This window comes from Artemia sp. Qi Xiang Cuo, chromosome 7, assembly GCF_049724085.1.
Source record: "Artemia sp. Qi Xiang Cuo chromosome 7, ASM4972408v1, whole genome shotgun sequence".
NCBI lineage: Eukaryota > Metazoa > Arthropoda > Branchiopoda > Anostraca > Artemiidae > Artemia > Artemia sp. Qi Xiang Cuo.
The window spans coordinates 63,073,852-63,099,988 of record NC_142800.1 but is presented as its reverse complement, the minus strand read 5'-3'; the positions used below and the strand labels follow the sequence as shown (position 1 = coordinate 63,099,988).

At 37.5% G+C, this 26,137-nt stretch overlaps 1 protein-coding gene across 1 annotated transcript in view; it reads right to left on the bottom strand.

Moving 5' to 3' along the window:
- Window positions 1-568: 568 nt before the first annotated feature.
- lace (serine palmitoyltransferase long chain base subunit) overlaps window positions 569-26,137 on the bottom strand; it is a 75,169-nt gene continuing 49,600 nt past the window's right edge. The window contains exons 8-10 of the mRNA XM_089092480.1: window positions 25,520-25,782; window positions 11,975-12,104; window positions 569-3,249 (exon numbers count right to left, since the gene is read on the bottom strand). Coding sequence (XP_088948606.1) covers window positions 3,109-3,249; window positions 11,975-12,104; window positions 25,520-25,782 — 534 coding nt within the window. The 3' untranslated portion in view covers window positions 569-3,108. The remainder of the gene's footprint in view (window positions 3,250-11,974; window positions 12,105-25,519; window positions 25,783-26,137) is intronic.

Genomic DNA, 26,137 nt, shown 5'->3' with positions numbered 1-26,137 from the left:
CGAAGAGGATAAATCAAAATCCTTCTACACGGTGCGACATTGTCTGCAGGAGGGAATACAATGGGCAAATAATAAAATGCAACCCAAAGCGGTAAGAAACAACGGACATCCACAGTAAAGGCTTGTTTTATTAGATGTTTTACCAACATAACACCGTTTGTTCTGTTATCATAGCGGAGAGCAAATAACCTATTGATAAGTTATTTCTTGTTATAATTTACAATTAAACGCTGTTTCCCATTGACTATTTCACTGGACGTTATGTGTACAAGATATCAAACAAATACAGAAGCTAAAGGAACAAAAATAGAATAAAACAAACAAAATTATTTATCAAAAGCCTATTTTAAAAAGCCTATTTTATCTATGTTTCGACGTATAACACATGCGGAGCTAGCAGATCTTGAGCCAAACCTAGCTCCCATCCCCTACAGCTCTCAGTGATTTAATAATTTTTACAACAATCATTTTCAATACTATTATAGTAATATGATAATATCGGTCTCCAAGCACTCCCTATAAAATTAATTTGGAATAAAAAAAAAAAAAAAAAAAATATTCCTTTGCCCTCGAACACAAAATGCAAGGATAACGTATATTAGGATGCAAAAGTTCAATGTATCAATAAAAAAGACAACAACAACAAAAAGATACAGGAGAAATCTTGTGGCGGTTTTTAGGACTATTTTTTTAATTTTGTTATACGAAAATGTATTTCTTTTATGTTCTTATAGGAAGATATCCGTTAAATACAAATTTGATGAGAAAAATATATAAGGATAGTTTCAAAATTGGTGTGCTAAGTCTTATTAAAATGAGATTAATGAGCTGAATTTTCATGTCAGCCTAGCTGAGAGATAATGCATAATTTGTGGAAAACTTTGTTCGCTTATATTTATAGTAAATTTTGCTCGCAAAGAATAAATTGGCAAGATGACAAGCAGGGTGTAAGCGCAGCTTAATAACAAATAAAAACTGACATTCGAAAATGCACACATTCTATTTAGCTACTTAACTCTGAAAACATGAGGTTCAGCGATTTCGTTTTGCCCCCTTACCTCCTTTTATAAAAATTGTATGTGCGGATAAGAAAACATTGACGGAGGAAACGGCAATAACTGCCATGGGAGCTTTCAGTATCCCCATTATTTTCTAACTTATTATACAGTTTTTCCATTTTTCTTTAAAACACATTTAAATCCATACATTCAGAGAATTTAAATAAGAATTTCTGTCTTTTTAAATATGACGCTACTATCCATGCAAACGCAGTTTTCCAACTTAATGATCACAAAAATTATCACCAGCCACAAAAATATCTAACTTTTTATTATGTGTATTATAAATCACATTCTAATTTCCCCAAAATGCAGGCTTTTGACAAACTAAACCCGTGCTTTCAATTTTTTGCTTTTCACGGACAAACTGGAAAGCAAATCAGCCAATGACACTGCAAAAAAACTATTTTTCTAATTCAATGTAGGAAAATTGGGCTTCCAAATGGGCTAATTTACTTGGCATTTTGTCTGTAAAACGCCCAATGAAAACACGGCTTACAAATAGCTTGATATCTTTTCAATTAGAGAAAAAAAAAAACTGTTTTTAAGGCCTATTTATATGCTTGGATACGAATGCCTCAAGGTTGAATAATGTCCCATAGTTGGGGAGGATCCAACGTGACAAAAATAGCAGCGAAAATTGTTTTTTTCCTTGCTAAAATCCACTAATCTTTTTTTCAATTTTTTAACATTCTTCAATTTTAGGGAAAAACTTCAAATTTTCAAAAATTAACAGATTTCCAAGAGACCTCTCGAATATTTCAGTTTCATGAATATTCGATGCAAATCTTCATTTGAAATGTTCGTCTTTACTATCGCTACTCTAAATCTCTTGAAAACCAGAAGGGTTGATTCTGATAGGATTTTATACAACTTTATAAAATAAATGTTGGTAGAAGGAGGGGAGCAAGAATTTTTAATAAAGATGCTTTGTTTTAATGCAGATATTTTTCTTTAAAAGACAGATGCAAAAAAAAAAATATATTTTAAAATCTATGGGGGGGGGGGGAAATTTACTGGTTTTTTTTTTCAATGGTTTTACCAGCAAGAAGTTAATTTTCAAATATGACGCAGTTTCTTCCATTAATTTAGCTTAAGACAGAGCTTACAACCTTTATTCACAACATTATTTTATGGGATCTATTATATAGAGCGTGATTGCATTAAATCATCTGTACTTTATTAGTACATGCAAAAAATAGACGGATTTATAAAGTTATTCACTTATGTCGTTTTTTAAGAAGAAAAGAAATTGAAGGATGCAACACTTCCATGGCTAACAAAAGCTGATTTTGAAAAGGTTCCTAATCAAAATAACTAAACCATCTTGTTTTCTAACAAAAAGAATTACACCTAAGAACCATAGTCTTAGTATTTATTACAAACTTCGGCAGTACACTGGAATGGATGAATCTTCAAAGAAAATATAAGCGCGCTACAACAAAAAGACTAACAACTCAACTATATAGGACAAAGTAAAAATCGTCCGAACGAAATTGCACTAAAGTTAGGTTCTGACAAAAGTTATATCTCGATTCGGCAGCAAAATTCTGCAACCGGATTCGGCAGCCGAAATAAAAAAATGTTTTTGAACAGGCAGCCAAAACCCTTTGGTTTTGTTTCGGAGTTGAAAAAAAATTTTCTCCGACTGTTGAATTTTCCAAAGAAATAAAAGCTTTCTGTTCATGTAGTAGTAAAAATTAATTTTGGTATCCTTTTTTTTAAGTATTCGAAAGTCTTTTGTCGAGACTTAAGTAATGGAGACTTCCAAAATATTCACTTGCAACCAAACATACATGTGCAAATTAATGGTACTAATAATAATAATCAATTCAGCCAAATAATTAATTACTTCAGTAATAATAATAATTAATAACAGCAACGGCGCTTGATTGGTTTTCCCTTGACAAAATTTAGTCTTCTGTCAGAACTTAGCTTAACACTCTAATCTAGATGGCAGCAATTATGCAAGAGCGACAGAAAAAATGGTTCAGCTGAAAAAAAGTGATATAACTTGTGCGCCAAATCCACTCAAAAACTACAACAGTCTTCAATCAACTTTGTCGACATCATGGCGGAAATCTGAACTAACTGCAATTGTTTCACCGTATTCTATGTGCTTGTTTGACCTTGGTTTTCTGGAATACTTAATTCCTAAGAGATCTCCAGCTTCATCTAATGCTTCGATTGTCTAGGAAAAGAAAAAAAAATAGATAATCTAGGTATACCTTAGTAATATCCCATAAGGAAGTCTTCTAACAAGTACTTCGTACAAACTTTATTTATTTTTTTATTAAATTCTTTAACGGTATCTTACAAAAAATTGAGTTCCCTTGTAAAAGGCAATATTAAACCAGAGTTGGAAGAGATCAAGCTGGATTATTGCAGAGTTCAATTCCAGTTTCAGAAAATGCTTCCTGAAAAATTCCAGAAAATACTTCAAGAATGAAAACATTTAAAAACTTTCGTCTCATGGCTGAACACATTCAGTGAAATTTGTCTGTACTTGCTTCTCCTGCTTGAGACTAGTTGTCCGAAAGAAACACAATCAATGTCGGCTTTGATTAATTGCAGTAATTCATGTCAGCATAATCAACAACAAAATCAGTATTATCTTTTTTAATGATCTGTTCAATTGCCTGAGGCTAATTTACTGTAGTAATATCTGCTATTTGTCAAAATGTCAAGCTATGAATCAAAGATGGGAGTACCATTACAATTTCTAGTTTCTCATAGAGGGACCTATTTACAGCTTTATTGGAAAAAAGGCTGAAAGGCCAATTCTTATATTAACAATTTACAGTAACAAAAAAAGAACCAAAATCAATTCAAAGTTAAATAATAATGTATCCGCCAGGGTGTCACTAAGCGCTGCTCAAGCAATACGAGACTTGTTGAAGCTTGAGGAAAATATGAACTTTGGTACCATCTAAAGCTTCAGTTTGAACACCCTCGTTCTGGTTGTGTTTCAGATATTCGATGTACTACCAAAAGGAAATTTTTAAAAGAATAATCTATCCACATAAACCTGATAGTTGGAGAGACGTCCCAGCATGCTTCTCAGTCCCATAATTGCTTCTGGAGAAATGTCCCGACAGATCCTCCCAGTGCTGGCCTATTTGCTCAAGATATTCCTGATTCTGATTGGAATTCGCCTTTTTCTGCTGAATTCTCCCCACCACATGCTGCACGTCAGTTTGAATATAAAAATAAGCTGGAAGCATTTCTCTCTAGTTGCGTCCCGGACAGTTTTGTTGTTTCAGTTGATTCGTCAGTGCGAGCGATCCTGCGCCTAAAACGCAAGAAATCTGTGAGGTGCTGATAAACCATACTGCTCTTTTGATACAGATGAATTTAGCCCAAGCAGTTGCACCTTCTTCTTCCTCGACTGGAGACCTAACTCTAGCATCAAAGAAAGGTTAACTCGCAACCATGTGCTCGCGTTCCGCACTCTAACGATGGCTATTACTTTCTGTAAGCTTTTCGACCTGCTCTTCATCGACCATCTCAACGCGACATGATGTGTTCCACCATAACAATTTGGCTTCCAGCCATGTCTCACTTGTGACCACGCTCTCTCCGTTATCGCAAACGCTCTGATCGATGCTGAAGGACCAGGAGAAAGTTTCGTGTTAGCAGGAAAAAATGTGCGTAAAGCGTTTGACTCTCTGATTCAAGCTGCTATGCTTCTCCATGCAGCAAAACGTGGGATATACCCTTCATATATCAGAGCCCTCCATAGCATTTATTCTCGTCTTAAAGTTCACCTAATATTTCCTTCGTTATCCAAAACCGACTGCCCTCCAATGTACCATTTTGCTTCTGTCCAAACAACCACTATAGTTATTCTTGATATTCTTGTTGACGTCAAGAAAGGTACCCGTTAAGGTACCGTTTCTTCCCCTTTACTCTTGAACAATGAAGTTTTTGATGCGCAGTCCACTGCTCCCATGTCTTGCATCTTCATCAGTCTAAATTTGTCTCTTGTCTGCTTGCAGGCGATATTCTGATTTTGAGTCGCACTAACCAGCGCATTAGCGACGCTTTCATATCGCTACAACCCGAGTATACAAAACCCAGTCTTGAATTCAATGCTGAAAGCCTGAAGTAGTATTCTTCAACTGGAAGCAAGCACCACAATCGGATATTTCTCTCAGGAACAGTAGGATCAACCCAACTGACCCAAATTGGTGAGTCGAGTCGTTTTCTTATGCATCTTGCCACGCAAAAAAGCTACACTTCAACCACCCCCTTTTTACGAAACCTTTTAACTTTGTCGCTTTACCAAATTATTTAGACGCGGCACTGTTCTGGAAAGTGTTTACAAATTTAGATAAGTTAAAACTCCGCTCATTTTTTTTTTTTTTTTAAAAATATCTTCTAGATTTCCCTTCATGGACCAGCAATTCTTATCGTGTCAGAAAATTCAACTTAGCTGACCCTGTTATCTCTGTAGAAAGCATCTATATATAGTACTCGTCTATCGAAGCTGAAGCAGCCTTTGTCTTCAGTACAAATCCAATAACTTATTGAAGTACTTGTTACTTGTTGTGTTTTGTAATTGCTTGTTCATGTGTTTATTGTTATTTGTCTACTTTTTTATATGTTCCTTTCGTTTATGCTCCGTCTTCCTACTTTTGAATGACGGGTTTACAAATAAATAATACTAATAATAATATAAACACCAAACGACTTTCTTAGTCATTAAATAATAAAAAAAAAATAATATGTAACTATTTAATAACTTTTTCATAACACAGTAGAACATCTGGAAGACTGAAATCGACTCAAAATGCCCTTCATTCCTTTTAAACGCAGCCTTACTTTCAGAAACAGAAGAAGGATGAAGGAGTAAGCTCTGGAATGATCAAAGAGCGGGTGTAAATCAAAGTCAATCAGTAGCGGTTTTAGGCCTCATAATCTGGGGGGGGGAGGGGGCCTTAATAAAAATATAAAATAAAAGGAATTTAATGTCAGACGTCTTAAAACTGGGGGGGGGGAGGGCAGCTGCCCCCCCCCCTGCCCAGGCCTAGAACCGCTACTGAAGTCAGTAGTTCTTTTCATACATTTACTATGATTAACTCGTCTCCAGATTTGTCAATAATTCATCAACGTCATAAAGTATTTAAGGTATATATTCCATCTGAAACAAGCAATTTTACGAAAAGCCTGCAGATGTAGATTGCAAAAAAAGACAAAATATTTGTATCATGTCTCAGATTTCAGTAGTCCCAGATCTCAGATTTCAGTGGTCCCAGACCTCAGATTTCAGTGGTCCCAGATTTCAGATTTCAGTGGTCCCAGATCTCAGATTTCAGTGGTCCCAGATCTCAGATTTCAGTGGTCCCAGATCTCAGTAAGAGAGAGAGAGAGAGAGAGAGAGAGAGAGAGAGAGAGAGAGAGAGAGAGAGAGAGAGAGAGAGAGAGAGAGAGAGAGAGAGAGAGAGAGAGAGAGAGAGAGAGAGAGAGAGAGAGAGAGAGAGAGAGAGAGAGGTCTCCAGTCACCGAGCCACAATTTTGATATTAATTAGGTTTTTTCTTCGGGAAAAATTCTAACTTGTTTTAAAAGAGAGAAATTCCCTTCTTCAACGATTCTTCAACCGATTTGCTAAGAATTTCAATAAAAAATAATGTACACCAAATTAAAAAAAAATTGATTCGGCAGATAGATACAGTTGAAAGTCAGCTATAGAATGCTATCAAAACTGTTTTTTTTCCTTTGATGTATGAAAAGGGTAGGACAGCAGAAAAATGTCCTATTTGGGAATTCAAGTGTATGTAAAGTTTGTGTTACATCTTTACCGAACAAAAACTAACGTTAGCATTTTCCTCCTTCTTGTTGTGAAAGGAGATTCTTCACAAAGGAGATTAAAGAAAGATTCTTTTTTTGGGGGGGGGGGGGTGTCATTCTGATTCATTGTATAATGTTGCTGCGCAATTATTGAACATCCGCACCGCTTGTGTTGAGCTACTTAAAAGTTATGAGAGGAGATGGAGTAATAAAAACAAAATAAACAACAGCTTTCTCAGCTTTTCTACACAGAAGAATCCATACTCAGCAATTATCTGCATTAAGGCATCTAGAGTACTAGCACGCACAAGCTGATTTACATATCTCTCGCTTTAACTGTTTTCTTTTCAAATTAATGTTTCATTCAAACGGATAAGTATTCTTTACAAATCTTTAGATATGAAAGAAAAACTGTTCATACGTATTTTGCATGCATTTAAATATTTAGGCATTGCAACAATAATCGTTTAGAAAGTTCTGGTATTGAATCCTTTTATAGAGGCATTGGCTGCATACAATATATTTTAGGTGCCTACACAGTATTGCTCTTGATGCCTCTAAATACGGGGAAATAAAAAGTTGAGATTGGATTTATTAAAAAAAAAAAATAGATGCTACTCAGAGAATTAATCAGTGTAAAACTGTTTCTTAAGAGAATTTGGTATTAGTATTTCCAAATGAATTTTTCGCTTGTTCATTAGATTACAAATTGACTAAAAAAAACAAAAAAAACGTGTTGTCCTTTAACAGAAACTTTAAAATGAAGTGGTAAAAAGCCTTTTATTGGCATTACAACATTGCCACTTGCTAAGCTAAACACTTTACAAAAACTGAATCAAACAAACATACATTTTATATACGTAGTTTGATAATGCGACATCTGAATTTGATAATTTGGAGGGTAAGTATACTAGTTTTTATTTTGGCTGGTCTCTCCTCTGTGGAACCATAGAGGCATTGGCGATTTACACAGAGAGCCAACAATCACTGTTCCTCAATAATGGGCAGTCGGTCTCGAAAGTAGAGGTTCTATGCCTCATAATCTGGGGGGTAAGGGGGGGGGGGCATATACCTGTGGTATACCTTTTTATATATAAAAAAAAGAATTTAATGTCATAAAACTAGGAGGGGCACCTCCCCCCACCCTGCCTGGTTCTAGAACCGTCACAGGTCTAGATTTCATATCGTATCATATAAATACATATGATACTAGAACAAAACTGATGGCCGAAATCCTTAGTGTCAGAAAAGACAAATTAAGCTTTAAATAATTTAAAAAAAACAACAAGTTTTTTTAACTGAAAGTAAGGAGCAACATTAAAATTTAAACGTACAGAAATTATTCCGTATATGAAAGGGGCTGTCCCCTCCTCAACGCCTCGCTCTTTACGCTAAAGTTTTTTATTGTTTTGAAAAATTGAGTTGTGAGAAACAGTCAAACTTTAGCATAAAGAGCGAGGCGTTGAGGAGGGGACAGCCCCTTTCATATATGGAATAATTTCTGTACGTTTTAAATTTTAATGTTGCTCCTTACTTTCAGTTAACGTTTGAACGTTGAACGTTTTTGAATTAATGCAGGTTTTAATTTTAGCTCACCGTAAATGAATAATCCAAACTAAGTATACTTATTAATTTTGCTTTTTTTGGTTAAACAGCTTTCTAAAAAGCTGTTTAATTGTGTTTACGAACATTTTTATTAGTAATAAATATACGTAGCTTACGATATAATTTCCGCGACAAATATCTATATTCATATATTTTTAATACATATATTAGGGGGTTCTCCCCCCTAGTCAATACCTCGCTCTTTACGCTAAAGTTCAAATTTTGTTTCAATTCTCTAAAGATGACCCCTTAATCACAAAGGTCGTTACCATGCTTCCTACCAGGGGTAGGAGGCATGAAATTAGGTGATATAGAATTTATTTACTCAGGCAGGAAGGATGGGGTACATAGACAGGGAGTAGGGCTCATGATGAATAAGGAAGCTGCTAAGTCTTGTTTAGGCTGGGAAGGTATTAATAATAGAATACTAATTGCTGATTTTATGACTAAAAAGTTCAGGGTATCAGTTATAGTAGTATACGCCCCTGTAGAAACGACTGACGGAGATACTACGGACTCAGATGTATTTTACTTACAGTTACAGGAGCAAATAGACAAGGTGCCAGGTAGAAATATGATGTTATTACTGGGAGATTTTAATGCCCAGGTTGGTAGAAATAGGGATAGATGGTATCCCAGCTTAGGTAAATTTGGTGTAGGAAAAGAAAACAGTAATGGATACAGACTTTTGCAATTTTGTAGGTATAACAATCTAGTTATAACCAATACGGTGTTTGGTCATAAAATGGCTCATAAGTTAACATAGTATTCATGTGATGGTAAGACAGCGAACCTTATTGATTAAGCTATAGTAAACCGAAGACTGGCAGGATCAATACAAGATACTAGGGTATATAGGAGTGCTGTTATTGAAATTAAAAGTAAAGATCACCATCTAGTAGTGTCAAGGGTTAATTTAAAACTGAAATATCGGAAGGGTAACAACCTCCCGGGAAGTTATGATGTTGGTAGACTCCAGGATGAGTATTTGAGAGAAACTTTCTAGGAACAGTTGAATAATAAACTCGGGAGTTTAAAATTTGATAATGGGGAAGATTGTTGGAATAATTTTAGAGAAATAATTTGTGAAGCTGCTGAAGGTGTATTAGGGTAGAAAACTAGGACTCCAACTTAGAATAATAGTGAAAAAGCTTTATGTTTAATAGAAAGGAGAAAGGACTTGTACAAGAATTATCTGAGTGATAGGTCGTATGAAAACAAAAGCAATGTAAAAAAAGTGGAGAAAGCATTAAAATATGAACTAAGGAGGTGTGAAGTGGAGGCCATGGATAAAATTGCCGAAGATCTGGAAGATGCAGCTAGACGGCATAATACTAAAATATTGTACTGGCATGTTAACAAATTGAGAGAGAGTAGTCAATCCGGACTTGGCCCAGTTAAAGATAGGAATGGGGCAACAATTAGCGATAAGGAAAAAACTAAAGAGAGATGGGCCGAACATTTTGAGAAATTGCTTAAACGAGATAGAGTTGCAGGAAAAAATATAGAGGAAAATGAAAAAGTTTATGATACTTTGGATGTGAAGGAAGATTTGTTTTGCGAGGAGGAATTAGCAACAGTACTAAAAAGATTAAACAATAATAAGGCTCCAAGTGCTCATAGGGTGGTAAATGAGTTTCTTAAATATGGTGGCTCTGAGGTTAGAAATAAGTTACTGAAGATTATGAATATGATTTTTGAAAAAGGGGAAGTACCTTACGATTTTAGGAAAACCTTAATTAAGCCACTTTACAAGAAAGGTGATAAAAGTGAGTGTGGTAATTATCGAGGCATTAGTCTGATCTCTGTAGGTAATAAATTACTTAGTAATATGATACTTTTAAACTGAGAGATGCCGTAGACAAAGTTTTAAGAGAAGAACAGTGCGGTTTTAGAAAAGGTAGAGGATGTGTCGACTAAATTTTCACTCTTAGGCTAATAATTGAGAAGTGCCTGAGTTTTCAAATACCTTTGGTCCTCAGTTTTATAGATTATGAGCAAGCGTTCGATTCTGTTGATAGAAGAGCTTTAGTAAAGGTTTTATCCTTGTATGGTATACCAGACAAATGCATTAAAGTGATCAGTGCTATGTACGAGAATAACTCTGCTGCGGTTAAGGTAGGAAATGAGGTTAGCAGCTGGTTTTGTATTAAATCAGGAGTTAAGCAGGGCTGTGTTCTGTCCCTCTTTATATGGATTATTTTGATGGACTTTGTTTTGAGGAGCACAGGAAAGGTAATGGAAGACCACGGAATCAAATAGGGAGGAAAAAGTCTGCTGGACTTGGATTATGCTGATGATTTAAGCATCCTAGATGAAAGTGTGAGCAAAATGAATGAAGTTCCAGAGGTTTTGCGAGTTCAGGGTGCTAGAATTGGTTTGAAAATTAATGTTGGGAAGACTAAGTGACTAACGCTAGGAGTAAGAGAAGATGAAAAGGTGACGATGGGTAATGAAAAGATTGATCAGGTGGGCAGCTTCACTTACCTTGGTAGTATTATTAGTAAAGATGGTGGGAGCAGTGAAGATGTTAAAAATAGAATAGCCAAGGCTCAGGGTGTTTTTTCACAGTTAAAAAAAAGTCTGGAAGAATAGGAAGATAAGTCTGCAAACCAAGATTAGAATATTAGAAGCTACAGTGATGACAGGAGTCAAATATTGCTCTGGAGCATGGACGCTCCGAAAAGAGGATGAAGATTTGCTAGATGTTTTTTAGAGAAATTGCTTAAGGATTGTTCTGGGTACCCTGCTGACTGACCGTATTTCAAACAATAGGCTATACGAAAAATGTGGTTCAATACCGCTCTCTAGGGCTATACTGAAAGAAAAGTTGAGGTGGTTAGGGCACGTTGTGCGGATGAAGGATGACAGATTGCCGAAGATTGTTCTTTACGGCCAACCATCTAGGGCTAAACGGAAAGCAGGTCGTCCCCGTCTGGGGTGGGAGGACGTCATAAAGAAAGATTTAAGGGAAATGGGAACTTCGTGGGCGGGTGTAAAAAGGAGGCTTTGAATAGATTGGGGTGGAGGAGGATCGTGCGTAGCTGTGTTGGCCTCAGGCGGCTTGGTGCTGCGGTGAGTTGTTAGTAGTAGTAGTAGTTATGAAAGTACTAAAAAAAACTTTAGCGTAAAGAGTGAGGTATTGACTAGGGAGCGATCCCAATCATATACGTAATAATTCTTGTTCGTTTTAAGTTTTGATTTTACTCCTTACTTTCAGTTGAATTTTTTTAAATTTAATTTCCGATCGTTTTTTTTAAATAATGCTGGGAAATCCGGCGCCCCCTTCATAGCAATGTCCCTTCCCCTATGGAAAGATCCTTCCACGCCACCCCCGACCCATATCTTAAAATTTTGACTGAGTGACTATGGGAAAAAATGAGCGTCGGAGATCCGTGATCTTTCTTCTGGCAAAAAATACAAAATTCCAAATTTTTGCAGATAGGAGCTTGTTTTTCATTTTTTAAACAAGACCTCATTCCTGCTAAACAACATGAGAAAAATAATAAGTCAAAACTACCTTATCAAGCATTTCTTTGGTATGGGCAGCAGAAATACAGAATCTTGCACGACCCTCTGTTATACGAGTTGCTGGGAAGCCAACGCCCACAGTAGATATACCTCTTTTTGTCAATTCACGAACAATTCCCCTAAAAGAAAATATTTGTTCCTCGACATTTTCATACGTAAATCCTTCCTATGAAAAAAGCTACTAGGGTAACTCCAGATACAGTGAAAGTCATTAGTCAGCCTAAAAAAACCGTTGCTCAATGCGTAAAAACGTTATAATTGCTCCTCTTCTCTGGTTTTTTTTTTTATTGAAAACTCGCTTAGCTGACCGTTTTTTTAGTACTATTTTTTCTTTCAATTTATTTATGCCGTTTTGTTCTTGATGATGATAAAATTCTTTGGTATTAACGTACTTAAAAGAGGTTTAAAATGCCAGAGAATAGGAACTCTAAGAAAACCAACCAATTTTTATTCTAAATTTTGAATATCGAATCAATTTTGAATTGAAGTTATCAAGTATTTTGGGCAATAGGTTGCATCAAGACTGGGCTGGGTAATTGTAGACAGAGAAAAGCCAAGACCAGATAGTCCAAGTAATTGAGAGGCAAATGGTTTAATGCCTGAGGCACGGGTAAATGGCAGGAGTATGAATGACTCTCTTATTGGACACATACTTTTCAGGTTAGTTTTTGGAAATGCATACCTGCCTAGAGTCTTAGGCATGCTGATGAAGAATTTAAAAGAGGCAAACAAGGCACACCCGCCTATGGTCTTAAGAAGGTTGACCAAGAATTTAAAATTGACATAGGACCATAAATTTGCTTGAAATAACAGGCAAAACAATCGTTTAAAGCCATTTTTATCTTTCAAATAGTACCTATTCGTTGCCTAAGCTTAGCCCCACATTCTGAAAAAAATTCCAACTTTTATTCCAACTAATATCGAATTAAGTTTTTGTTAGTGCAAATGTCTGAGTTTATAAATTGGGTCACTTGCCTGCCTGACACTTTAGGTAGTTGGGGCCCCTCACTATTAGGCTTTAAACGCTTGTTTGCCTGTCATTCCAAAGAAGTTAACGGTCCTGTGTCATTCTAAATTCTTGGTCAACCTTACCATACCAAGACCATAGGCGGACGTGCCTTCTTTGCCTCTCATTACAGGCAATCTAACGGTCCTATGTCAATTTTAAATTTTTGGTCAACCTGCCTGAGACTCTAGGCAGGCGTGCCTTTCCAAAAGGCTTGAATGGTAAGCGATGGACATGGGCTAGATTGGGACCCCATGAGAAAATGAAAAAAATATTGTTGGTAGGTGTGTAGCGCATGGTTACCGCTAGGGTAACGGTCTAAATCATTCACGGCTTTAGGCATCCGTCAATAAGTTTTAAGGCGAGAGAGGACTTTGGGACAATGTTTTGAGGCACCCACCTGCCCTAGAGTCTCAGGCAAGTGACCCAAAAAATTGAAAAAATTGTGCAAAGTTGAAATTTGCTCAGAATGCTGGACTAAGCTGGGGCATTGAATAGATACTGTTTGCAAAGTGATTGGTGACGGTGCGCATCTGTGAACAAGTGATAAACTGAGAGAGGAATTTGGAACAATATTTGAGGCGCCCACCTGCCTAGAGTCTCAGGCAAGTGGCCCAAAAATTTGAAAAATTTAAATTTGCTCAGAATGCAGGGCTGAGCTTATGCAATGAATAGGTACTATTTGGAAGATGAAAATGGCTTTAAACGATTGTTTGCCAGTTATTCTATGCTCCTGTGCTCCTGTGTCAATTCTAAATTCTTGGTCAATCTTCCTAAGACCATAGGCGGGCGTGCCTTGTTTGCCTCTTATTGGAGGTTCTTTGTGCGGGGTCACCACTTTTAAAGGCAAAAATGGCGCAAAGAGTTGCTATGCCACTTACTGGAGGGGGACGATCCCTCTTTGGCCCCAAATTAGTGGGATTTCCATGGTTACTTCAACGGTTCCTTTATACTAACGTTATTGGATGGTCTCTGGCCACATTCAAACCCAAAGTTTACCGATAAGATTTTCTAGTTAACCCTTTAGTTTCGACCTAAGCTGAAAAGTTAAAAGAGTACATAGAAAAGGCTTACTGTATTAACAATCACGCAGTATAAAAAGAACTGACTAAAAAATGGACTTTTGTGCTGCGCTAACCGCAGCACGCGGTGGGGGTTACTAGGGGTGGTAAATGAATCTTTCCAGCCAATCCCAGGACTCCTAATATACTGGCCAATCTCCCTTACTGCGCACTTTTTCCCTCCTGGTCAATTAAACACATACGCAGTTAAGAGGACCCAAAATGGCGTCAAAAAATAATAGGATTATTAACATTTATTACTTAAAGAAGGAAAATAATGAAGGGGCCCAAAGAAATGAATCTGGGAGGGACATTTATCTGACAAAACTGGGACCAAGGGTTCCAACACCTCTCATTCCAGGCAATATAGTGGTCCTATGTCAATTTTAAATTCTTGGTCAACCTGCTTGAGACTCTAGGCAGGCGTGCCTTTCCAAAAACTAACACACAAGTGTTTGTCCAATAAGAGAGTCATACTTACTCCTACCATTTATCCGTGCCATTTAAATATTTTTGCCTCTCAATTACTCGGACTATCTGTCTTGGCTTTTTTCCTACAACTAGCCATGTCTTGATGCCTACTGCAAAATACTTGATTTTCAATTCAAAATCATCATTTTTTCCCACGGGTGATCGCACCGTTTTTTATATATATCAAAAACAGGAAAAGGTCTTCGGCTTTTTCCTGACAGCTACTGACAACTACTGACAGCTCAGCTGCGAATATTAAAAATTTGACATTTTTTGAGAGCTTCCACTTTCTCATATTGTTTGCGTCTGTTTTTTACATTTAATTCGACAGCGTCCTTGTTTTAGTCTTAATACTCTTTTTGGAAAGCTACTTGTTTAGCTCGACTTTCATATTCTTCTTTCTCTCTAAGTTTCTTCCTTTGATCTTGTGACACTATTTTAGCTGCTGTCCCGTAGATCTGAAGACAGTTACTTGTTTCTCAGGATTATTAAACATTACTAATTATTAAAGATAGGGTCAAACTAATAAACATAATTTAAATGTAACGGGAACTTTAAGATTTTTTTTTTTTACAATTGTTAATTAGAATTTCAACGCTACTAAATCGACGGGTTATTTAAGAACTTTCAATCGAAATTACTTACAGCGCCTTACTAACAGTTTATTACCACGAACTGTCTGAAAACACACCAAAAATGGTAATACGGACAGACACGATGGAGCTACACATGCCTCTATTGCGCACACCCTTACATTGTAATGGTGTGAACATAACGGTATTTTTCCATGATCATTTTAACAGGAAAGAGACTCTTTATCAGTGTACCTGAACTTACTAGGAACAGCATGGAGGTGAAATTTACGTCTTTTTTACAATCTTGAAGGAAAGAAAGAACAAACAGGTTAGACATCTGATGATGTATCTAACTTCAGTGTTTCCAGATCCTTCCTTTCGATTATCCATAACAGCTATCAAAGCTTTCCAAAGAAAATTCCTAGATGTCTTTTCGGATTAATTAGAAATTCCGTTGATTTTATAGCGGCACCATAAGCAAAAAATAAACAATGAATATGGGTTGGTAAAAGAATTTGCAGCATATGTCTGCTGGCCAGAGCTGCCAGCGCTGTTAGAAAAAACATACCAGTTTCTAACGAAAAATTTTACCGAAAGAAGTAATTTAGTAACATCTGGATACTAGGATAAATATTTGATCAAGTAGCCTTGGGACAGAGGTGAGAAACTTTCATGTTAAGGGCTGAAAAAAAAAACCCAGTTTCACACAGTATCAGTATTAAACCCCTAAAGCATTTTCTAATAAAAGATTCAGTAAAATCTCCCGGAACCACACTCTAACCTGGTTCTAAATTTTTCTGTAGATCAGTATGCTATGCGGTCTACTGATCCTACCCAGTAAATTAAGCTCCAAACAGAGCGCGGAGAACGAGATGTGCAAGCATTTCAGTCTGCTTAAAGCTTATTTCTTCAACGAAATTTGTAGTCCAATCTGACTCATTGATATGAGGTAAGCCATAGCTTGGCAATACGTTCTGCAGCTACAGAAAAACACAAGTCATTGGATTTTTTTTTCTACACCAGACCTTATCTGCACTGTTTCAAAATTGACATGTCAGCTGAAACTCCCTACTTTCCGAAGAGACTAAATCAAAATAAGCCATTAAACTAAGGTTAGTTTTTATTCAAACATCTACCGTCAGGGAAAATAGTTGACACGCACCGTCTTCAAGTTAAAATTTCTCACGACTTCAAACTCTTGCAACTGTTGCAATATCAAATAGCTATAAACATAACCATAGGGGTTTAAAGGAAAGAAAATTGCATCTGTTAAGGGCCAAACACACGGAGATGAAATCCGTACACTGGTCAGAGCTGACGTGTGCGAAAACAGTAATCACGGTTTCAGTAGGAAGTCTGAATTTTGACAATAAATTCTTTCGTGTAGCTATATTTTGTGAATTCCGATACAATATCTCTTACAAAAACATCAACTTGTCTTCCGTATTTGCATTGATATTGAGTGTAGAGTGGAATCACCAGTATAGTGTGTATATGCTCTTTGTAAGCTTACGCGCCAATTTACCCAACCAGTGCAGATTCTAGCTTCGTGTGCAGTTCTTTAATTCAGAAAAGAAAAATAAACAAATTTGAAGATTCTTTTGACTCAAATTTTGAAGATTTCTCCAGAAGTTCTCGCTTTTTTCTGTTTTTTTTTTTTTTTGCATTTTGTATAATCTCTGTTGGATTCGCAAGTATATCTTTTTTCCGTAGTATAGAGAAAAACTCCATAGACCTAGGGATGTACCTTAAGAAAGGGGAAGGCTCTCTAACTCAGCGCCAAGCCAAACACTGTGCGAGTCAAAACAAAGTTCATAGTAATTTTTCAGGAAATAATTTTTTAGCCAATTAAAAACGCGCAGCAAAACACTCCTAGCCCCGAAAGTAAGCATCTTAGGCTTGTCTATAGAGCATAAATTATCAGCTCAGCACTTAGATCTACATTTCTCTATCTCTTCTAGACTTCTAGAAAATAGTTCTTGAAAAATCAATCAGGAAATTCCTAATTCCTTTTTTTTTTATTAGAAGTTTCAATTTAGCTCAAACTTACAGAAATTTCTTATAGGTATTAGGCCCATATCCAGAAGCAAATTAAAACAAATTTAGCTATGATCCGAATCTGCATAGACAAGAAAGGAGGAGGGTTGTGTGAATCTAGACACTTGCATATCTAACTCTTGCATATCAAAATTCATAGTAATTTGTGAGAAAAATTATTTTTTAGCCAACTTAAAAAACTTCCTATCATCTCGAAATCTTCTTGAAGGAATAGTCAGATCTAGATCAAACTTTGCTGGAAAAAAGAGCTGGACACCTGTTTGCACCCTTTGAGGAGCAGAGCCTGAGCCGATCCCAAAGGAGAGGGGGATCAGATTCTCACCATCAAGACATCCAAACGAAGAGGTTTCAGAAATTGGCTAAACTCAATGGAAAATAAGAATAAGTACCCTAGTTGTACTTGTTTTTAGGTCAACATCGGATCTGACCTCTGGAAGGTGAAGGGAAAAGGTAGGTTGGCTCCTAAATACTTGTCTTCAGCCTATGTAGAAAATTGGCATGTTCGAGCAAACTTGATGAAAGCAAGAGAAAGACTCCCTTTTTGGTCTTTTGGAATTCCGAATAAAATCCCTCATCCCCCAGGGAGGGGGTGGGGGGGGGCTACATTAATATTATAAGGACATCTACTAGAAAAGATAGTCGAATTTCAACAAAACTTCATGAAAACTGAGAGATAGTGTCTTAGTTATACATGTTGTGGATCCAAATAAATATGAATTTCGTTCAGGAGGAAAAAGAGACGGGCCTTAAAAATGTTTCTCCTCATGTTATCTGGGATCAGCTGAACTATAATTGGTTGAAAGTAATATTACGTGTCCTAGTTGTTCTTTTTGAGGATTCACACCCATTTAGACCTCTACGGGGCAATGTCCTTAAATTTTTGTCACCGCGACATCCATCAGAACAGTTTCGATCAAATTTCAAATCAAACTGGTTGAGAAGTAAGAGTTGTCAAAACTAGGCGTTGAATATCCGTCAAACTTGGAGAGGAAGTGTTCTAATTCTACCTTATGGGAATTTGGACCTAGACCAACCTATGTGGGATGAGAGGGTTCTTAAATTCTTGTTATCAGAACATTTACAAAATGGTTTTGTCGGATCTTTGCTGCACGTGGTGGTGCGTAAGACCTGATTTCCCAGTTATGCCGTTTGATCCGATCAAAACTCAGGGAGCGAGGAACACAGGGCCCCTAAATGCATACTATCCGTATTATAGCCAAACCGGTTTGCCCGGTATCAGCCAAGTTTAGTTAGAAGTAAAACCGGATGTGATAGTTCTGCCTTTACGAAGTTGAGGGCAGATTTGACCTCTGTGGGTGATCAAAAAAAGCAACCCTAATATGTTATCAGCCTCACTAATATGTAGTGCGGTAATCGGGCCTTGTGAGGGTCCAGGCTTGATCTTACCCTTATAGCGAGGAGACAGAAAAATGGAATCATTAAACACTTGTCGTCAACACATCTACTGGAAGGGGGATTTAAATCCCAACCAGACTTAGTGGGGAGCAAAAATTAATGCTTTAGTTGCACTTTTTGGTGTTTAAACAAAACCCCGTATTTGCCATCTTCCCAAATTCTAGCCATCGGAACATTTACAAGAATGGTTTGTTTGATATCAATTAAACTAAGAGGAAAGTAAGAGTAGATTGACTTTCCTAGCATTACTTTTCTTGGGTGCGTACAAAATTCAACCTTTGTAGGGAGGAGTGAATCCCTACATTCTTGTCAACATGACACCACTGGAACAAGTTAGCAGATATAAATAAACTTCGTGGCAAAGAAGAGCTAATGTCCTGCTCGGGTTTTTTTTAGGGGCCAAGAGCCAACCTAGCTGACCTCACCTATATGCTTAATACCAGAGTGGTTGTGTAAACTCTCATAATGGGGGTATGGGGGTAGTGGTGGCCACCTTCTTGGGGTGCCTCTGAGTGCATCAGGCTTTTAGTGGGTGGTGGGGGGAGGGCGTCCTGGTCTCGGGGTGTGCGTGGGCTGGGACTGATGACGGAGCCCCAGAGCCTTCTAGGTCAAATCTTAAGCCACGGGCCAGGGATGGAGAAGGATGACGGAGACAATCCTAAGCCCGGAGCCAGAAATGGCGGAGCGGAACGAAGAGAATCCTAAGCCCGGAGCCAGAAATGGCAGAGGATGACAGAGAGCCGGAGGCGGAGGGCAGAGATATCAGTAGCGTGGGGTAGTATGCGTTTTGGACGAAAGCCCTCCTGCATCTCGGCAACGTGCATCTTTGGATCGGCGTCATCCCCCGGGCCATTCCCACCCTCATGACCTCGTGTGAGGGCCTGATACAGCCAAGTTAAGTCAGATGAAGCTAGTAATAGGCTACTAAAGGAAGATCGCCAGGCACACTTGGGAAGCGTGGCGAGAGTAGATGGTACTCTTACAGCGAACCCGGAAGAAACCCTGAACCGCATGCTCGAAAGAGACGTAAAAGACCCTGAAGAAAATAATTCCACGCCAGCTTATTTTACAAACCCAAATATGGGAGAGGAGCTGGCGTCCCGAATTGTAAGGGAGAACTGAGTAAAAGAAAAAAGCTGTGAATGATTTTCAACCTTAGAAAGCCCCTGGAGCCGATAGGATATACCCTATAATGCTCCAGAAAGGACGGGGGAAAACACAAACCTATTATATGGGTATTGCAAAGAGAAGCCTCGCTCTGGGCTATGTCCCCCGTACATGGCTCAAGGCCAAGGACATTTTCATACCTAAGCCAGGGAAAGAGGACTACTCAAACCCCCGGTCTTATAGAATGATTACTTTAACCTCCTTTCAGTTGAAAGGGATGTAACGATTGATTTAATGGTTTCTGATAAGTAATCGGGAGACCAAGAACACAATATCCGAAAAGCAAATGGGATTTAAAATAGGAGGCTCTACAGACGCTGCGGATCACCTATTGGTGTAGTGGGTAGAGCAAGCCCTAGAATATAAAGAATACGCCTCAGGCATATTCCTTGACATAGAAGGAGCATTAATGCTGCTTTGAATCCATAGAAATAGCCATGGAGGAAGTAAGACTAGATAGATCTATTCAGAAATAGAATTTTCATATGCTCAGGAATCAATAAATAGTCGTTGAGCTAAAGGGGAAAAAAAATCGAAGACTTCGGAAAGGATGCCCACAGGGAAGGGGAGGGGTAGTAATCTCCCCATATGTGTGGAACCTCGTCATGAAAAACCTGCTGAATTTATTAAAAGAGCAATCCGGATATAGCCAGGCATATTCGGATGACCTACTATACTTACTGAGAGGAAAATGTTTAAAGACACTGTTTGAATAGGGACAGCACATGCTGAAGAAAATTCAAATATGGTCAGAGAAACACAAAATACGCTTATCACCTGAAAAAAATGAAGTAGTAGTATCATAGGTAGCGCAGGCGCAATTGCGCTGCCTAAGTAAAGAACGATGTTGGCACATTGTATTGCACATTGGCACATGTATTATCTTTTTTTTCCTTTAGACCAGGGCACTTCGTATCGAAGGAGTTGTCGTAGAAACTTCAAAAGGGCTCATTCGATTGGAAATTGGAATGGCTAGGGCCCTTTTTAATTGTCGAAAGTGATGGAAAGGCAACTAACACCCCTTCCACGCCCACCATTTTCCCAAACACATCCAATCAAAATTTTGAAATAGCCATTTTGTTCAACGTAGTTGAAATCCAGATAGAAATTATGTTTTGAGGAGGCCACTCCCCCCACAGACCTCAGGGCAAGGATTATAAGTTATGCCCTGGGGGTATTTAAGGTTTTTATAGAAAGCTTTGTCGTAAAAACTTCAAAAAGGGCTCATTCGATTGGAAATTCAAAGGGCTAGTGCCCTTTTCAATAGTCGCAAGTGACTGGAGGGCAACTAACCCCCCTCTCACGCCCACATTTTCCCCAAACACATGCAATCAAAATTTTTAAATAGCTATTTTGTTCAACGTAGTTGAAAGATCCGGAAATTATATATTTGAGGATGACAACCCCGCCCCCCCCCACCCTCATGGCAAGGGTTGTAAGTTATGCCCTGGGAGTATATAAGGTTGACATAGAAAGGGTGATCGCATAAACTTGGGAGGGAGCTCATTGGAAGTTTTAATGCCCTTTTTGAGATTCAGCGTGATCACCCTCCCCCCACACCTCGTATTTACCCACAATCCATCTGTTAGAGATTTTTGAATGGCTAATTGTTATCGTCGAAACTCCGAACACGACCAATTCGATTGTAAATTGAAAGGTGAAGGGTCTTTTATAACTGTCCAAAGTGATTGGAGCGCAACTAACCCCCTCCCACGCCCACTATTTCTCTAAGCACATCCAATCAAAATATTGAGATAGCCATTTTGTTCAACGTAGTGAAAGGTCCGAAAATCATGTCTTTGAGGATGACAGCCTCCTCCCCCCCCCCTGCAGACCTCAGGGCAAGGGTTGTAATTTATGCTCTGGGGGCATACAAGGTTCATATAAAAAGAATGATCGTATAAACTTTGGAGGGGGCTCATTGGATTGGTAATCAGAAGTTTCAGTGTCCTTTTTAAGATTCAGAGTGATCGGAGGGTGGACCCCCCCCCCCTAACGCCTCGTATTTGCTCAAAATGCATCTGCTAGAAATTTTAAGATGGTTATTTTGTGTCGTAGAATCTTAGAAAAAGACTCATTCGATTGGAAATTGGAAGGGCTAGTGCTTTTTTTATTAGTCCAAGGTTATTGGAGGACAACAAGTCTCCCACTCCTATCAATTTCCAAAACATATCTAATAAAAATTTTTAGATAGACATTTTGTTCAGCGTAGTTGAAAGGTCTGGAAATTATGTCTTTGACAACCCCTATACCTTCTCAATACCAGAACATAAATTGCACTTTGCTGAAGAAAATGGCTGTGGATTGTCAGTTTCGCCTACATATACTGGTATATATTCCTTAACGTTTTAGCAATTTTTTATTTATTAAAGTTTAAAAAATTAAAACATTTAAAACCTATTTTGTTTATTTAAATCATACAATAAATAACCGAGTCAAACTCAAAACGAGCAAAAATTAACATGAGTAGGGCTGACAACCCTCATGCCTTCTCAAGACCAGAACATAATTTGCACTTTACTAAAAACAAAATGCATTTAAAATGTTTTCACTTTGTTTTTACTTGTTCAAAATCTTTTTACTAGATATATGAAGGGGGAAATCCTCCCTCTTGCACTCCAATTACAGCACTAGTGTTTGGTGCCGTTTTTAAGAGTAACAAGAGTTTGGAGGGCAAACAGCCCTTCTCTCAAGCTCATTCATTTTCGAAACACATCCAGTCAAACTTCTGAGACAGCCATTTTGTTCAGCATAGTAGAACGGTCCAGCAGTTATGTCTTTAGGGATTTTGGGCATGTCAACCCCCCACAATTATGCAATTGGCCCATTATACTTTAAAACTAAATGTTGCTTTATAGTGTAGTAAAAAACTAAATTGTGTTTATGGTTGCCAATAAGACACCTCAGCAATAAATCGAGAACGACTGGGGGTATTCAGTTGAATTTTTGGGGATGCTACTATTACTGCTTCTGCTCTTACAATTTAAATAAATAAAAAGAGCGTCATTATATCCAGGTTGTCAAAGAGCACAGATAGAATCTTTTGGGAATGATACAAAGTTTCATTTTTCAGGTCAACTTCAGAAGCTATAAAATTAAATAAAAAAATACTTTTTATGTCAGGATTAAGAATCATTGAAACAAGTTTTTCCAACGTACAAATAGCAACTCATACTATGGATTCTTATAGAAAAAAAACTGAAAAGATATACAATATTATTTTTTCCATGAAAAAGACCATGTCAATAAAAAAACGAACAGAAATTAATTAAAATTTTTTTTCCCACAAATCAAGTTTTTCAAAGAAAAGTAAAGAGCTCTATTAAGCCAAGAATGAGCAAAAATAAAATCAAATAATCTTTCAAGCGTAAAACTATCACAAATCAAAGACAATAAATAGCCGAGTCAAACTTAAAAGGAGCAAAAGTTAACATGAGTAGGACTGGTAACTCCCATCCCTTCTCAAGATAAGGACATAATTTGCGCTTACTGAAAAAAAAGCAACAACAACAAAACAAAAACAAACAAATAACCCTGGATTTTCAGTTTAATTGACATATACTGATATCTATTCCTTAAGTTTTAATAATTTTTTATTTATGAAATCAAATAAATAAATAAATGAAACTCAAAACGAACAGAAATTACATTAAATAGCCGAGTCAAACTCAAAACGAGCAAAAATTAATACGAGTAGGGCTGGTAACTCCCATGCATTTTCAGGGCCAGAACATAATCAACGCTTTACTGATAACAAAATACATTTTAAATGTTTTCACTTTTTTTACTTTCATAAATTAAAAATTATGAAAACTTAAGGAATAATTATCAGTACATGTCAATTAAACTGGCAATCCACGGTTATTTGTTTGTTTTTGTTTTGTTGTTGTTTCTTTTTTTTTCAGTAAAGCGCAAATTATGTTCTTGTCTTGAGAAGGGATGGGAGTTACCAGTCCTACTCATGTTAATTTTTGATCGTTTTGAGTTTGACTTGGCTATTTATTGTAATTTCTGTTCGTTTTAAGTTTCATTTATTTATTGATAGTGACTTGTGGTAGTTTTACGCTTGGAAGATTATTTGATTTTATTTTTGCTCATTCTTGGCTTTACGGACCTCATTACTTTTCTTTGAAAAACTTTATTTGTGAAATTTTTTTTTAAATTAATCCCAAGAATAAAACCAGAGATACAATTCCAAATTGTCATGAAGGAAAGAAAGGAAGTGGAGAAGGAGACAGAGCTCCTCCAGCAAATTAACGCGATAATATGTTATACTGATGGTTCATGGTTAGATAAAAAATTGAGGACAGGAGTAGGAAATATCAAAATACTCCTGATGTGGACAAGGAGGTAATCAGTTATCATATGGAATAACTTGCTACAGTTTTTCAGGCTGAAATTTTCGGAATAGAACGGGCAGCTGGAAGACGGTTGGAACTAGGAAGTACAGGAAAAGATATATGTATCTTAAATGACAATCAAGCATGCCTAAAGGCTCTTCCGAATGTAAAGAGCCGGCAAAATAGAGAATAGGAATGCTACGAAGCCCTGAATAGCACGGCATTCAAAGGAAACCAAATTACCCTGATGTGGGACCAAGGGCACTCTGGAATAATGGGTAATGGGAGAGCAGATGAAGCAGCTAAGACTGGGACATCACTGAGATATTATGGTCCAGAACCTTTCATCCCAATTTCTCAGGGTTGCTGGAAGGCGGCAGTGAGGGTTTGGAGCAATGAGAGAGCGGAACAAAATTGGCACAGGAAGGTGGGGTGTAAGGAAACGAAGGAATTACTCCCTAAGTTCAACCCCACCCTGACTAAACATTTTGTACAACTTCAAAAGGTTCAAGACAAGAACGGTTACAGAAGCCATAACAGGAATTGGAAATTTCGGGAAACATCTTTCCCGAATAGGGAGGGGTGAATCCCCATTATGCCAAAAATGCGAGATTGCCACTGGGAAAACAAGAAGGCATCTGGTAGAAGAATATCCAGCTAGGATTAGACACCGGCTTGAGATATTTCATAATGTTATTGTTAAGCTGGAGGACATAGTAAGAGAAGGAGAAGCCCAACAGCTGGCAAGATAATATGGTAAGGGTGTGGTGGCCGAACCCATTATTGCCCCCCTCCCCCAACCATAAATAGAGCTTAATTTTTTGGGTGTAGAGGCAATGGGCCTTGAAGGCCTTAGCCTTGACCCACTGATAAAGGGTCCACCCCTCATCCTCCTAATAATAATAATAAACTCTTATAATCGAGACAAGTACCAAAACGGGTCGTCAGATTTCAACAGAATTTAGTAATACGTGAGAGCTAAGTTCAGCATTGTGGATTTTTTTTGGTTCCGAATGTGATCCAACCACTGTAAGTGGAGGCGCTCACTAAATTTTTGTCGTCAGGACGACTAGAAAATGTTGTTCAATCTCAACTAAACATTATGAAAGGCAACACCTAATGTCCTAGTATAACTTTTCGTTGGTCCAGGACCCTACCTCCTTCTGAGGGCAGGGACATTCGAGCCCGGGGATCTAGCAAAATTTCAAGATTTTACAATATGGTTTCGTATGTTATCCTTACAACCCACAGTTTTTTTTTAACCAGTCTACCCCAAAATAAATTATAGCATAATTACCTTACATAGACACAACCTATGATTCTAGGCGTAAACAACATTATCATAAAGCATCTACCATTGGTGAAATTCCACCCACGAATTATGATTTACTAATTAAATAACCTATGAAGCATTAATTACGAGAAGACTTCAGCACTTACGCAATCTTCCCCGGCATAAACAGCAGTACCGGCACTACAGGTGACGCATTGTTGCCATACACTATAAAACCCAATTGCATCAGCCTTTGCCTAAAATATCGAGCATTTTGGGCAATACGTTTGATTCTTCTTTGGCCTTCGTCTTCGCATATTTCTCCCATAATAATTTTCATTGAACTGATAATTTGCTGAGCGACTATAGGGCTCATGCCAGTTGCATAGCACATTGCATGACTATTGCACCTTAAATAGTCCATCAATCTCTGAAACAGGTGCAAAGGATTAGCCAAATAAACATACAAATTAAAAAGAAATAGATATTGGCTCTTACAAGAATTAAAAAAAATTAAAAGCTAGTACCACCTATGTAACGCACTGCAAACTTATGACGCTTGTGCCACCAGCAGTATAATGATTCTCAGGAATCTCGAATAAAACAGCATAGACGAATTACGTCCAAAATGGGTTACCATTACATATTAGCAGATTTGTCTGTAGGGATGGACTTGAGTGATGTCTTATAATTTCCCCTTGATATTCGAATAACTCAAACACAAATTTATCACCTCGGAAAATTTGCTACAGTTTTTCAGGCTGAAATTTTCGGAATAGAACGGG